General features: G+C 46.3%; 1 protein-coding gene across 1 annotated transcript in view; it reads left to right on the plus strand.

Moving 5' to 3' along the window:
* LOC117739534 (POU domain, class 2, transcription factor 1) overlaps positions 1-12,762 on the plus strand; it is a 51,589-nt gene extending 38,827 nt beyond the window's left edge. The window contains exons 2-16 of the mRNA XM_034545997.1: positions 734-799; positions 1,028-1,056; positions 1,702-1,758; positions 3,054-3,284; positions 3,963-4,238; positions 4,326-4,440; positions 4,598-4,689; positions 6,108-6,356; positions 6,454-6,595; positions 7,240-7,388; positions 8,157-8,354; positions 8,466-8,514; positions 9,149-9,290; positions 9,848-9,921; positions 11,918-12,762. Of these exons, the coding sequence (XP_034401888.1) occupies positions 734-799; positions 1,028-1,056; positions 1,702-1,758; positions 3,054-3,284; positions 3,963-4,238; positions 4,326-4,440; positions 4,598-4,689; positions 6,108-6,356; positions 6,454-6,595; positions 7,240-7,388; positions 8,157-8,354; positions 8,466-8,514; positions 9,149-9,290; positions 9,848-9,921; positions 11,918-12,294 (2,246 nt within the window). The 3' untranslated portion in view covers positions 12,295-12,762. The remainder of the gene's footprint in view (positions 1-733; positions 800-1,027; positions 1,057-1,701; positions 1,759-3,053; positions 3,285-3,962; positions 4,239-4,325; positions 4,441-4,597; positions 4,690-6,107; positions 6,357-6,453; positions 6,596-7,239; positions 7,389-8,156; positions 8,355-8,465; positions 8,515-9,148; positions 9,291-9,847; positions 9,922-11,917) is intronic.
* The last annotated feature ends 2,267 nt before the right edge of the window (positions 12,763-15,029 follow it).

A 15,029-nucleotide genomic window follows, 5' to 3' on the forward strand; every position in this document is an offset into this window, starting at 1 on the left:
GCCGCTCGGCTCAGCACTTCCTCTGCCTTCCGCCAATTACCGCTGCGGGTTCCCAGAAGCCGGCGCCCACGGGCAGCACGGCGAGGCCAGTTAGCCCGATCTCTGCCGCTGGTAGACGCTCCTTAAGGCAGGCCCACGCGCCGCGGGTCGATAAGGTCTCCATTCATAGAGCTACTTTAGAGGACTGCGTCATCCGTTTTGTTGCTCGTGTCGTTTTGTTTTTGCTGAGCCGGGTTTTCTTTCAGTTGTGTGCAAAGGAAAACGAGTAGAAAACGGGTGACTTTTTAGGAACTTAGCAGAACATCTTTGGGTGTTTATCTCCAGTGAGGTATTCTTAGATTGTACACAGCCAAGCTCTCAAAGGGGTTCACCCCCAGTAGAGCAACGAGGTCAGAGCAGGACCAGCCACAGAGCTTCTCCTGCATGGAAACTGCTTCTGCAAACAGTATTTGTCACAGTCTCGCCAGACTTTGCTCCCGATTCTTTGGAATTCCTGACGGTGTTGATCTCGCTTGAACTTTGACCTACAAGTGTACCGCCAGGCTGACGTCTCATTCAGAGAGACAGTAGTCACAGAGAGTATGTTTTTCCCATCATCCAGGAATTTGAACCAACAACCCTCTCTGTTCTTCACCACACAGCACCGCCTTACAAGCCTTTGTGGATGTTCCGTATATCTGATCCATATGTGTGTGTGTGTGCGTGTGTGTGTGTGTGTGTGTGTTTCTTGCAGATATCAGGATGTCTAAAGCAGCAGAGGATGAGAAGCCTGTGGCTGAGTATCCAGGGGACAGTTCAGGTACACACACACATACACACAAATACACATATTTCATGATGTTAATAATAAAGACATTTTATTCATGTCCAGTCATCATATTTCAATTGTGTGACACACGTGAATTAACCTCATCAGTTTTCTCTTGTATTTTTAAGTGAACGTTACTAAAGTCATCGGCATGAACACACACACACACACACACACACACACACACACTATCTAATAAAGGATCCCTCTGTGTTTCAGACTCTAACAGAAACAGCCCTGATGACCAGGTTGGTTGTATTCTTTTTTTTCTTAACATAGTTAGTTTTTAGTATTTTTGTTAGTTATACATACAAATATAATAGTTACATTAATTAAAGGACTTTATAAAGTTTTTAAAAATGAAACTACATCAAACTACTAAATAACTGGTTGTGACTATCAATGACCACACCATAAAGGATATATAGATAGTGAATTTATTACAGCAACAGTATCTGCATCAAATCCTCGCAGGAACATTCGAGTGGTTTGATATTTCGTGGGTAGTCCACCATCTGCTTTCTCAAAAAGCCTGCTCCATCAACGTGAAAGTCAGCCTTGTAATGGTGTTGTTTCATACAGTACAGGTGTGAGTTCATTTTTAACAAAATGAGTTCATTTTTATGATGAGTTTTATGATTTTTAACAAAATGAACTCACACCATCTTTGGCAACTCCGTGCTCCTGCCTCAACAATTAATGTTGGTTTCATGTGGACCTCCTGTTGATGTTTGATTAGCTGATATGCAGTCTGAGCCCATATGCTCACTGTAGAGAGTAACTGTACCTGTGAGTCCCTCGAGGCGCTCGCTGACCCAGATGACAGGGGCGGCTTTACACCTGATGATGCTCACGTTGTGTGTGTGTGTGTGTGTGTGTGTGTGTTGTTGCAGGTCCAGCCGATGAAAACAAGCCCCTTCAGCGTCTCTCCCACACCAGCTGGCAGCAAGGTGAGCCAAATTGTGTGTGTGTGTGTGTGTGTGTGTGTGTGTGTGTGTGTGTGTACGTGCGTGCGTGCCATTAAGAGTGATTCTGTTTTATATCCGCTTTCACTGTACTGACTTCTGAATATGTTCAACAAATGTAGTTTTCTTACCTTTTATGTTCTCTGTGTTGTTTTTTATCAGGTTTTGGTTTTTTTACTGTGTTGTTGTGTACATATTGAAAAGAACATTTTTTACAATAAATACAATAGAAGGTATTTCAGAAGTGGAGGTAGTTACCATTCTGAAGCCTTGAGTTCTGTATTTTGTCCGTCGCCATCTTGGTTGTTGTTTGTCGACCAACTTGTTGTTTTGAAAAGAAGAGAGAAGGAAGAGAGTATCAAATTAATTAAAACCAGGGTGGTGTTTCTTTGTTCTGCCCCAGTTCCGTCTCTCCCTTCATGTACGTCACTTAGTGGACAATATGTTTGAAAGGCAAGTGTGCATTCAATAAGTAAGGTCAATGAATTGACTGAGCCTGTAGTTTGAAGTGAATATGAACATATCACATTTTTAAAAAAAGTCTGTAGTCCTGTAAAAGTGTGGGAATGCCCGTGAAGGATGTGAATGAGTTGGCAATGAGTGATGGACAGGTAAAGCTGCAGCACAGTGTGGCAGGTGATGGATGAGCAACGACAGCCGGAGGTCGGAGGTCAGCAGCGTTCCTGACACTTAAAAAAAAACGAGGCGGATCGAGTCGCTTGAACCCGTGAATCAGCAGTGAGCCAAAATAACGATGAAATAATCGTCGACTGTTTTTTTGTTGTTTTCTTTCTCCTCCCCTGCACAATGTGTTTTAACGCGTCCACATTCTGAGAGACCTGTTCCCCGGTTGTTTGACCAAACTGGTTCATCATTGTGCAGCTGCTAAACTCTGCTTTCTGTCCAACGTCGGTTCAATAGCGCATCGTGTTCTGTGAGACCAAGCACAGCGGAGGCACAACTACATGGTACCAGCAGCTTCTGGTCTCCATCCACCTCTTTTTTTAGAAGATGAATCAGTTTACCATCAGATTAGCATTTGTGCACTTCATTATTATTATGTATTTAATTTGGAGCATAAAAAAACAGTTGCGCATGTTTTACGCTTTTCCAATTCAGTCCTATTGAGTTGAACGTCTGCAATCAAACAGACATATTCTTGTCGCGTCCATCAGCCGTTGGAGTTTTGTGCAGGTTCAGCATTTGAGTTTACAATGAACGTAGAAAACAACAACAAGCCCACGTGAAGAAAGAAAGTGTGCCTCTGTGATCTTCTTTAGGGAAAGAGCGAGGAGAGCTCTGAGATGACCCACAGCACCGTCCCTCCTGCTCCTCCCTCCCAGCAACAGCAGCAGCAGCAACAACAACAACAACAACAACAACAACAGCAACAACAACAAGAACAACAACAGCAACAGCAGCAGCAACAGCGGCTACAACAGCAGCAACAGCAGCAACAACAACAACACCACCACACACAGCTGATGCTGGCTGGCAGCCAGCTAGCAGGGGTGAGACAACACACACACAAGTGTTTCTTCTATAATGCCATTAACACGTGGAAAAGAGTTGACCCCGTTTCTTGTCCAACATGGTGACTGCCTTAACAGATTTCAAAGCTGGACAGTTCATTTTGACTTTATATGAAAACTGATTTGGAAATGTAGCAATATGTGTACAAATAAATGGGCGTTATCTACAAAATCTGAAAGAAAACAGCTCCGTTTTCTCTGAGCTCTTCTTTGCCTTGTATTACTTTCTCTGGTGTGGAGATAAGAACAGAAGATCCAAAGTTGAGTTAAATGCTTCATGAAGGAAATGAGCAGCATTCAAATGAACGAGCTGAGAGGAATGTTGTGACAAGTGTCAACACACCTGCCATGAAGGCCATGAAAACACTGTGTTGTACCTGAGCTAAATGTTCTGGAAGTTAAGTGGATTGGCTTCTCTCGCTTGTCTTGGCTGCGGCATGCTTTGCTCTCCGCTAACAGATTGGCCGACACCTCTATTCTTGGAATGCTGCTCCTTGTTCTCTCTCCTGACTTTTCCTTTATGTCTCCACTCACGTCCCGATCCACTTCCTCCTTCCTTCGCCGCACTCTTGTCATTTTGTCGTCATCCCCTTCCTGCCTCAACGCCATCGCCCCCTCCTCCTCCTCGTTCCCCTGCTTCCCCCCTCCCCCCCACAGCTCGCCGCTCTCCTCCCGGCCCAGCAGCAGCTGCTCCTCCAACAGGCCCAGGCTCAGCTCCTGGCGGCCGCTGTTCAGCAATCCAACGCCGCCCACGCCGCTCACGCAGCCCACGCCGCCCACGCCGCCCATGCCGCCGCCGCCCAGCAACAGGCCAACCAGCAGCAGCAGAACCAGGCGCAGTCCCAGCAGCAGCACACCAAACAGGAACAAGCTGTCCAAGTCCCGCCTCCACCGCAGCTGGCCCTGTCGCAGCCGATCCAGCTCACGGCCCAGGTATGAACCTCCAGCACTCTCATGAACAGTGCGTACCTTCTGACTGAAACGCTGTGGATGGAAACATGTCCGTGTCTGTCGTTGCAGGACATCCAGCAGCTGTTGCAGCTCCAGCAGCTGGTTCTGATGCCGGGTCATCCTCTCCAGTCCCCGGCCCAGTTCCTCCTGTCTCAGCCCACACAGGTGCAACAGTCGCAGCAGGGTGAGGTCACCTGCTGGTCTTCAGCTCTGATGATTCCTGTAAAATACGCAACAGAACAGGAACTACCAAAGAAAAATCAAAACTTCCGTGATTCCAATAAATATGTTTGTTTTTAATAAAAAGTAACGCATTCCTCATTTTGCTCTTGCTGTCACAGGTTTGCTCTCGACATCAAATCTGATCCAGCTACCTCAGCAAAGCTCAGGGGGACTACTGACAACCCCACCTCGCCTGGGACTCCAAGCACAGGTAGGAAATGAAAGAAAGAAAGAGAGAAAGAAAGAAAGAAAGAGATGAGAGCTATCAGAGTCAACTCGATCAGCGGTCCCCAACCTTTTTTGCATCACGGACCGGTTTCATGTCAAACAATATTTCCACGGACTGGCTTTCACGGTGTGGGCAATAAATATGACGGAATAAAATCATACGACCGGAATAAAAACAAATATGAAGTGCTAAAAATACAACTCACCATTACGCCGAATTAGTGGGAGCCCTGAGCTTGTTTCTCTGCAACGAGTCGGTCCCATCTCGGGGTGATGGGAGACACCCGACGTGTGTTCTTTATGTCCGGTCTGCTCCATCACTGCAGAACACCCGCTTCACAAAGACAGGATGCTGGAAATGGAAGCAGGCTTCAGTGCTTTGTTGGTGAAATAATCACTACTTTAGCATGCACGCACAAAAAATGAATTTGCTTGTGTCCTTTATTTCCTCAAATTACCTTCTTTTTTTTTTTTTTTTTGTGTGTTCGGATTCAGTACCCTGGTCATTTATGGTCATGCCAATAAGGCTAAGAGAGCGAGAGACAAGGGGAAAGAGACAGGGGAAGTAAGAAAAAGAAAAAGAGACATTTGGAAACTACATAAGTGGGACTTGTCGTGTTATTTTCGAGCCAATGGAACCGCTGTTTAATCTCTGCACCGGGGCTTCGGTTCACCGTTTTCAGCCGTCATCTGCTGCAGCGCCATCGTTTAGGCTCGTCGCCGGTATCTGCTGGAAAAGGCAGCTTCTTTCCAGAATGAGACGCAGTTAAGAAGCTCGTGTCAGCAGCCTTCATCTGCTGTAACGTGATGCATGAATGCATCCCCACACACCAGAAGGGTCGTTATGGATTTTTTCATCAGGCCGTTATGAAGTCGTGTCAAACGCGGCGGCAGGCGTCCCCTGCTTGTCCGTGTTTTATACACAGAGAGGGTGAATGTAAACGAGGCAGCCGATATCACGCACGGTGTCTGGTCCATTAGTAGATCCCCCCCCAAAGCACGCTGGGTCAAATTCCTGCCTCCTGCTTCGGCTGACCTAGTGGCGGGTCGAGGGTTAAACTCGATATCCTCGAATATTAGACTCACAGTGTTTTTCTCCTGTTACATTATTTATTTATTTTTTTCTGCATGATCCCTGTCAAATCTCTAGGATTTGTCAATGCACCAGGGCCAAATTATTGTTTTTTGTGAGTGAGAACACATTCATTTCAGTGAAGCTTTTTAAATGTCTTGACAGCTCTGTATCATTTTTGTAGTATTACCAATAATAACTTTATTAATATAGCACCTTTCAAAACTAACTTACAAAGCACAAACAAAAATCCAAAACACAAGGAAGAAAACCAGATAACAAAAGACCATGAATACCTCCTCAACACTACTGTCTTCCTGATGTCACAGAGGGAGAAGAGCAGCGATGTTGTGATCGGTGGAAGTGGCAGCTCCCTCGTTGCCACCGGCAGCAGCGGTGTCGTGACGTCTGTCGGAGCCCCCTCAGCGTCCAGCGGCGCCATAGGTTCCTCGCTGACGCCCGGATTGACTCCCGGAGGTCACGGGGGTCACTTGGGGGAGGAGCCCAGCGACCTGGAGGAGCTGGAGCAGTTCGCCCGCACCTTCAAACAGCGACGCATCAAGCTGGGATTCACCCAGGTAGCACCTCAACGGGGAGGAGGGGAAGGCGGAGCGGAGTAAGTGGCGCCAGTCCCAGCTCTGTTTCTGACTTCTTTTGCTTGTCCGTCTTGGCCAGGGGGACGTCGGCGTGGCGATGGGCAAACTGTACGGCAACGACTTCAGCCAGACCACCATCTCCCGATTCGAAGCTCTCAACCTGAGCTTTAAGAACATGTGCAAGCTGAAGCCGCTGCTGGAGAAGTGGCTGGGTGATGCAGGTGAACAACCGGATCGTCTGTCATCAGGAACATGGAGAAAGCACCTTATTGCCGGCAGTTTATCATTTTGCATGACTTCAAAGTAAAAAAAAATAATAGCTAAACACAACCATTGGCGGTACAACTGAGTATTAGGTCAAACAAATTATTGTTATCAGAAAAATAACATTATTAATATTATTTCCAGCATTAAATCTCTTGGTTATTCTCTGAGATTAAAGTTGTAAATTAAAGAGAGAAAAAACTCAAGATTTTGAAGTCATAAATATACACGAAACAACTCACAGGTTGCATCAACCTCAACACACCACAGGGTCACCGATACACCGCTGTGTCGTGAGCCAGCAAATATTCCCATTTTATTAGTGTTACGTTTTTCTTATTGCCAAATTGTCTTTGTTTATTATTACCTACAATTGGCCTAATACGCCCTCCTTGTTTTATGGGAATATTGTAAACTGAAGACTCCCTCCATTTAGCTCACACAGAATACTCGGCTTAACTGTATGTGAGCAACAGTTCCATAAGTCGAAAGTCATCAATGTGATATTTTATTTTGTCCTTGCCATGCGAGTCATGTGTAAATAAAACCCCACCATGGTGGTAGTTTTACTTCAACCCCTTCCTGTCTTTCCCTCCGACAGAAAACATGGCCATCGACAGCATGCTGCCCAGCCCGTCCTCTCTCTCCTCCCCCATGCTGGGCATCGAGGGTCTATCCGGCCGACGCAGGAAGAAACGCACCAGCATTGAGACCAACGTGCGAGTGGCCTTAGAGCGCAACTTCCACATGGTAGGAGAACTCAGGAAGCGGTGTGTGTCACATCTGCACATGGAGACAGTTGTCTCGATGCATTTTACATTTGTATCTGATATCTGAAAAGGTGTTTATTGTAGATAAATCGACTGTATAAAATGGTGCAGGTCGCATATTCATTTTAGGGAAATAATAAATAATAAAACCAATTCAACTTTTCAAACAAGAATCCCCAAGAGCTTTTTTTTAAGTGCCATAACTAGACCAAAGGTACCACAACCGCAGCATTAAAGGCTCAATGAGTAGGATTTATCTCTTAGGGTTGGTGACCACAACCGTTTAAAGTTGGCTCCTCCCCCACAGCTCAAGGGGGCTCGCCAGCGGGTCAAAGCCAAACCACAGATTCGCTCTGGATCGAGCTCTGTCCTCTGTTGGTGTTTCCACTTTTATGCAGCTTCCTCTTGATCACTAGAGATGCACCGCTTCCAATTCTAGATTTGATCACGATCTCTTTTGACGATTCAGATTTTCTTTCTAAGAAATATATTTGAGAGCAAGCCTCCAGACTTAACTCTTCTTTTTTGCCACCGACCCAAAGAATAATTGAATCCGTCCTGAAGTCAGTATAAACAACCGATGATATCCTTTACTAGTTATTGTCTGTATATAGTCCTTGTTTGCATAAAACTCACAATTCCAAAGATTAGGATATATGTTTATTATTACACCATAACGTTGTTGAAGACAATTTGGGGAACATGGGATTCAGCCTCCGCTCATCCGTCCGGCGCTTTTCCTCCTCAGAACCAGAAGCCTACCTCGGAGGAGATCCTGCTCATGGCGGACCAGCTCACCATGGAGAAGGAGGTGATCCGCGTGTGGTTCTGCAACCGCAGGCAGAAGGAGAAACGCATCAACCCCTCCAGCAGCACCACGCCGCCCCTGTCCAGCCAGACCTCGCCCGTCGTGACACACAAAGCCCTCTGCTACAGCCCGCACATGGTACCCCCCCCCCCCCTCGCTTTTTGTGTGTGTTTTCTTTGGTGCAGCCGGATATTTTGCTTCACAGATGGATTTGGAAGCATCTCCTGATTTCTCTCTCTCCCTCTCCAGATATCGAGTCACGGTCTGTCCCAGGTCACCACCTGTCTCAGCACAACAGGTGAGCTCAGCTGTAATTACGGCTCGCGCCCGTGTAGAGTCTCATCAATTCCTTATTTAAAGGTCGGAGTGGTGCTTCCCAATCGCATTTTCTATTTCTTTTGGAACCCGAGGCCGGTCACAGGAAGATTGAACCGCTCCTGGCGTTGTTTGGAAGAAGTTGATGTTTTTGTGTTGTCGGAGCCTTCCCTTTCTGATGAAACACTGAAGAAACATCACTTTAAAGAAAAATGATTTCCGCGAGAGGGAGATTGAAATAGAAAACATGATGTTTTGTTGACGACGACATGGAGGCACGGGTCCCATCTCGAGTTGTTTACCTCCATGAGTCACGACTTGTCCTCGTGATTTATAGACCTCAGGCTACAGTGCGAGCCATCCCGGGCTTCACAGATATGACAGATGGCCTGACAGGTAACAAACACAGCTTGAAAATGTATGGGCCCGTTGAGCCGAGGCTGACGCTCTGTGCTCTCTAGCCTGCCTCTCCGGGAATGGAGTAGAGCGGAGGGAAAGAAGACGCTCAGGATCCTGACTGCTGATGAAGGATCTCAGGATCTTCTGAGCCAACGTGTTTGTTTGGTAACGACGCTGTCACTTAAACCCGCTGCTCTTCTTCTTCTCTTCCCTTGTAGCCGCAAGCTCTTCAGCATCCTGCCCCATGACTCCCGTCAGTTCCGCCGCAGTGGGCTCCACCTCTTCTTCTGTGACCCCGCCCCTTCACAGCACAGCTATCCCCGCCCCTCCCAGCCTCGGGGCCCACGTGCTGAACACCGGGTGAGTGTTCAAACATCTTATTATTTTTATTTTTTTAACTGTGTGTCAGATAAATTGACATTTTAAAAATCCACAATTTGCGCACAAAACGTGTATAATGGTAAAAAAAAGATTATGAAGATATGATATGAACCAAAAATAGTTTTTCCAGGTTTGTAATTTGATTTAATTACGTCTTTGACTATATATTACACAATTTGAAATGATGTTGGTTTTGAAGTGGTAACACTCCACCACCTGCAAAGAAAACATGTTGACACTTGATATCACCTGATACATACGTACCTGCATGCTACAAAGGAATCTGTGGCATTCAGCAATTCAGACACACACATGCACTCGCACACAGACGTGTGTGCACGCTAAAGCATGCGGTTCTGACACAAATAGAAAACATCAGCAACTGCACAGAAAAGTAGGTGCCTCAGTCGTAACACAATCTGAGTTTGAAGCCCTGGGGTCAATGATAAGTACGTTAACCTGTCAACTGTTTCTCTACATGTGTGAATGTTTGTGCGTGTGTGTGCGTGTGAATTTTCGGTCCATCCACCTTTCAGGAATACAATGATGGGAGTAAGCACAGGGATGAACCAGGCCCTCATTGGCAGCAACCCCCTGGCTACCATGCAAGGTGTGTGTGTGTGTGTGTGTGTGTGTGTGTGTGTGTGTGTGTGTGTGTGTGTGTGTGTGTGTGTGTGTCTGCAGTCCAGCAAGACCTCTTCCCATTTCACCTCATCCATTCTGCTCAAAATGAATTTCCTCGCAGCCTCAGACGACCGTAGCCACACGCTCCTCTTCTTCTTCTTCTTCCTCCTCCTCCTCCTCCCCCTCCTCCTCCTCCTCCTGCTCCTCCTGCTCCTCCTCCTCAGCACAAACTTGTTGAATCGCTCAGTATAGTGAAAGATTCAATTTGATTCACATACAATAGCCCCGCTATTATCACAAAGTGACAAGAGCCCCTTGTGGCAAAGCTTAGGAGGCCAAGTCAGCTTACAGTAAACAGTTGAACAGGCACAATCCCCTCCTCCTTCAACACCAGGGCCTGTCGGCTAAATAAAAGTCTCCTTTCCAAATTCCCCTTTTTGAAGGAGGCGATCTGCTGCCAAATCAATTAAGCATCACAAATAAGGTCCGTGGAGCTCAGCTTTGAATCCCTTACGTGAACCATCTCCCTATCGCGCCCATTCAGACCTTCCCCTTTTCTCCCGCTCGGTTCAGAGCCGGCCTTCCTCCGGGCCACGTGTTGATGAGAAGGACACGGCACGTTACGGAAACTGCAGCTCGGGCACTGCCGGTCTCTGATAGAGTTACGGGCTGAAGGAGAGAAGAAAGAGGAGTTTCGGGGTTCAAATGAAGTTGTTGACGTGGGGCAAAAAGGGGGTTTTCTGCTTTGAATCCCCCTTGGGGCCCTACACACACACACACACACACACAAGCACACACACACACGAGCACACCATGAATGTGTACACTCGTGGCCCTTAAATGGATAAAAGGGTTGACTATTCCACCGTAATTCAAAAGATGGCCGGGGGGTCCCTCTCCGTTACAGCGGAGCTCCGGCTGATGGACGGGTTGGTTCTGCCACAAAATATTCTTATAAAGATTTAAAGATTTATATTATATAATATATAGATAGAAAAATGTCTCATGACATCTAAAGCGGTCTTTCCCAAAGACTGGGTCAGGACCCACAGGTGGATCTCAGGGTCGCCAAAATATATTTTTTTACACATTTATATCTGCACCTTTGTTCCACATGAGGGAGCCTGAAGGTTCGTATTGTTCTGATAATTAAAGCCTACTTATAACATTTAATATCTAATATGAAAGGCAGTCACTCTGTTCGTTTTACTGATCAGAGGAAATATTTGTCATTTACGCACAAATTCGCCCTTATCTCGATTTATAGATAAAGCCTGTTGTGAATCGGGTTTGACATTTTTAATAAGCGGTTACCGTGGCGATGCTTGGCTTCGTGTGCAGACGGCCCACAGGATGAGACGGAAGTTCATTTTGGGAACGTCCGCCTCGATCCATTTCCTCATCACACTACATACGATCATCATCACCTCGTATCGTATCCATCACCTCAGACTCATTTGTAAAGGTTCAGTTCACTCAAAACGTCTTGTCTCCAGGCTCCAGTGGCCTCTAATCCACACAAACAGTTCTTCTATTCTTTTGAAAATAGTTTTCTTTTGAGTTTGGTGAACTGACCCTTTAACCATTCAGTCATTTAGTCCTGATCATCTGTGTCTCTGGTTACTGATGTGTTCACTGACTTCTCTTTACTTCCCGTCTCTTTCTGCATCATCCTCCTTTTCTTCCTCCACTCCACTTGTTTCTTATCTGCCGCCATCCTTCTCTTAACCTCTTCACCTCCTCTTATGTCCTTTGTCCCTTTTTTCTGTGTTACCATCTCTCCTCAATCTTTTCCTACCTCTCGTCAACTCTCACCTTGTGTTCATATCTTTCTTTGGTCTTTTTCTTTCAATCCATCTGCTTTATCTTGACTTTCTTGCATCTTATTTACAAATTGTTTTCATCTCTTTGTCCATCTTTGGTCTTCTTGCTCTTCCTCCATCGCTGTCAACACTCCTCTTCCTCTCTGTTACCCCGCCCAGCCTTAGCAGCCAGCAGCGGTCAGCTGCCCATCTCCGGCCTCGAGGGGGGAGCGGCTCACATGTTCCTGGGCGGACCCGGATGTCCCGCCATACCCCACTCCCTCCGCCCCTCCCTCTTCCTCAACCGCCCCACCCTCCTCCCCATGGCGACCAGCTCCATGGCGACGCCCTCAACGCCTGCCATGGGACTGATCAGTGGCGTCGGTGGGTGCGGCCCGAGGCTCTCCTTTTGCCACTCTCCACCTCCTGGCACCAGCGACCTCATGAGCCCGTCCTCGTGCCCCGAGGAGTCCGCGTCTCCTTGTTCAAGTCCCGCCTCTTTCTGTTCCTTCAGCGAAGCCTCGCCTCCGCCCATGGGAGGGGCCATGGCCGAGTGATCCCCGACTGACATCTAAAGTATCGGCGGAGGACAAGGAGGAGGAAGAAGAGGAAGAGTTAAAGGAGCTTTAAAAAAAATCTTAAATTTACAACCTCGCCTTTCAACCAAAGCCATCTCTCTGTCCGATCCGTCTCAGATATCGTCTCTCTCTTTCTCTGTGTACCCGCTGAAGTCTTCTGAAGCCAAAAATATACACAGACGGATGACGGGAAGAAGCAGGGGGAGAGGGAGGATGGAGAGGATAGAAAGAACTGCAGAGCGGAGAGGGTAGGGGGGTTTTGAAACCAAATAATGATCTACAGCTGGAGAGGTGGCACTGTGTTTTTTTGGGGGTTTTTGCGCTTGGCATCGGGAAAACCATCAGCATGCTTTTTATCTGCTGGAGGAAGACACGGACTCGCTGAGGTCAGGGCCAAGAAGCAAAACTGTGTGCGAGAAATGGGAGGCAAGAAGAAAAGACTTTTTTTTTTAAAAAGAAAAGATGCTAGAAGAGAAACACACACTCACAAAGATGAAAACCAAAATCTACAAATACCAAAAACTGAAAACCAAAAAAGACGTCCAGCGAAAACAGAAAAGAGAAAAAAAACGGAGAGAAAAGCTTTAGTTCAAAAAGACTTTTGCATCCTGATCTGTCCAGGTTCAGTTCAGTACTCCATTCTACTTCATGCCAAGCATTTAGCTTTTCACTCAGCATTTCCTTTAGTCTCATTTTCAGTTTTTACAAGACATCTATTTTTCTATCATTTTGTATTCTTCGCCAAATGTAAATGTTTAAGCTGACCCCACATGCAGGATATCTACCTCGCTCTCTCTTTACAGCTTTACAGTGACGAACATTAGGACAGACTTTGTGTTTGTTTTAACCAGCCTGGAGTGGCAGACGGGTGGGGTTTACTGCTAGAATTACAATCGCACCAGGTAAGATGCTTTAAAACTAACTTCAACGAGCTGGTATTCATTAGATCCTACCATGTGGAAAAGCAACCCTTCTGGCACGTCAATAGAATAAAAACAAGCGCATGTGTTGGTGAATCTCATTTGACCAAGGACAAATTGAACACACTGGTCAATGTTTTTTGAAGATTATTCTTATCTTCATTTTCTGTTGAAATAGAACATTTCCATCAGGTTTTTCATCACCATTATCATGACCAGTGCTCTCATTGTCTGCTCAACCTGAAGTGTACACACTCGACACTTCTACTGCCTACAAAGAGGACACCAGGGGCGGACGTGGACAGTCTTGGGATTATATTCAGCATTGTTTGTTCTCCTTTATTTATCATCGCCCCGAACACGCTCGCACCATCGGCGTGTCATCCTCCACACCGCCCATCTACCACCAGATCGTCACTCTTGGATACCAAAGCATCGCCTCTGGCAGCGTTGTCTCTTGATTCGCCCGGGAGACGAGTGTCCAGACAGAAAACCTCAGCAGAGTCAAAGGGAAAACACACACACACACACACACACACACACACACACATAAGAAAGAGTACAAACCAAAAAAAAGAACAAAAGAAAGAGGTGAAGCACCGGCGTTCCCCTTACTGCCCCCAAACCCCTGCCCTCCATCCCTCCCTCCAATTTGCCCCTTTCCTTTGTCTCCAAAGATCCGATCAAAGGGCCAAAAGGAAAAGAGGAGACGATGCAGAAGAGGAGGAGAAGAAGCGGTCAGGAACCAAAGGTATGAAAAAGCTGCAGGGGCTAAGCAAGAAGAAGAAGAGGAATTGGAGCAGGAGGAGGTGCGCTCGAAGCGGCGGACCAAATAACCAAAAAGTAAACCCAAAACCAAAAGCTACTACTACTGCTACTTATTATGTGTGAGTGACTGAACCGTTAAACGAAACCAAATACAAAGAGGGGGGACGAGGGGACGAGGGGGGGGGGTGAGGCCCTGTCTGTCCGTTTGTCTTTCGCTGTGATTGCTGTTCTTGTATCGACAGACAGAAATTGTTCACTCCTCCTCTCTGCCAGCGAACCTCGGCTTTGTTCTCACTTTCTTTTTTCCTGGACGGATACAAATATGGAATGACCTCAACAAACTGACTTTGAGAATATATATATAGTTTTAGTTTTTTGCTTTCCATAGTGTGTCTGTTAATGATGTATGGATTTGTCTCATTGCTTTCTACTTAATATGCGGCCGGGGAGGGAGGGAGGGAGGGGGGGAGGTGCTGGCTTTTGGCGAAGTGTTGCCTACTTTTAAATCTTCTTGTCTCTTCGGTTGTGCTCTGGCCTTGTTTCTTTTTTTTCTCTACTGTTGGAAATAACTGTGAAAATGTAGCTTCCAGGATAAAAGACAAAGGTTTTTGTTTTTGTTTTTGTTGTTGTTGTTGATCTAAAATGTGTGAAAAAGCCAAAAAAGAAAAAAAAGAAATGCTAAACTTTTTAGACATACAACCATACCAAATAGAACAACCAAACCAATGCACAAGTAGTACAAGTGGCTCAGCTGTGTGTGTGTCTGTGTGTGTGTGTGTGTGTGTGTGTGTGTGTGTGTGTGTGTGTGTGTGTGTGTGTGTGTGTGTGTCTGTGTCTGTGTCTGTGTGTGTGTGTAAGAGAGAGAACATGTGTCGGTGTAAAGATAAATTCTCTCACATACAAACCAAACTGTAAAACACACACACACCTGTCACTTGAACACGTTATGTTAGACAGCTTAAAGCAAAACTCTGGTCACTTTCAACCTGGACCCACTTCCCCATCCAACGTCTCCAACTCCTCTCT

The sequence above is a fragment of the Cyclopterus lumpus genome, chromosome 11, assembly GCF_009769545.1.
Source record: "Cyclopterus lumpus isolate fCycLum1 chromosome 11, fCycLum1.pri, whole genome shotgun sequence".
Lineage (NCBI taxonomy): Eukaryota > Metazoa > Chordata > Actinopteri > Perciformes > Cyclopteridae > Cyclopterus > Cyclopterus lumpus.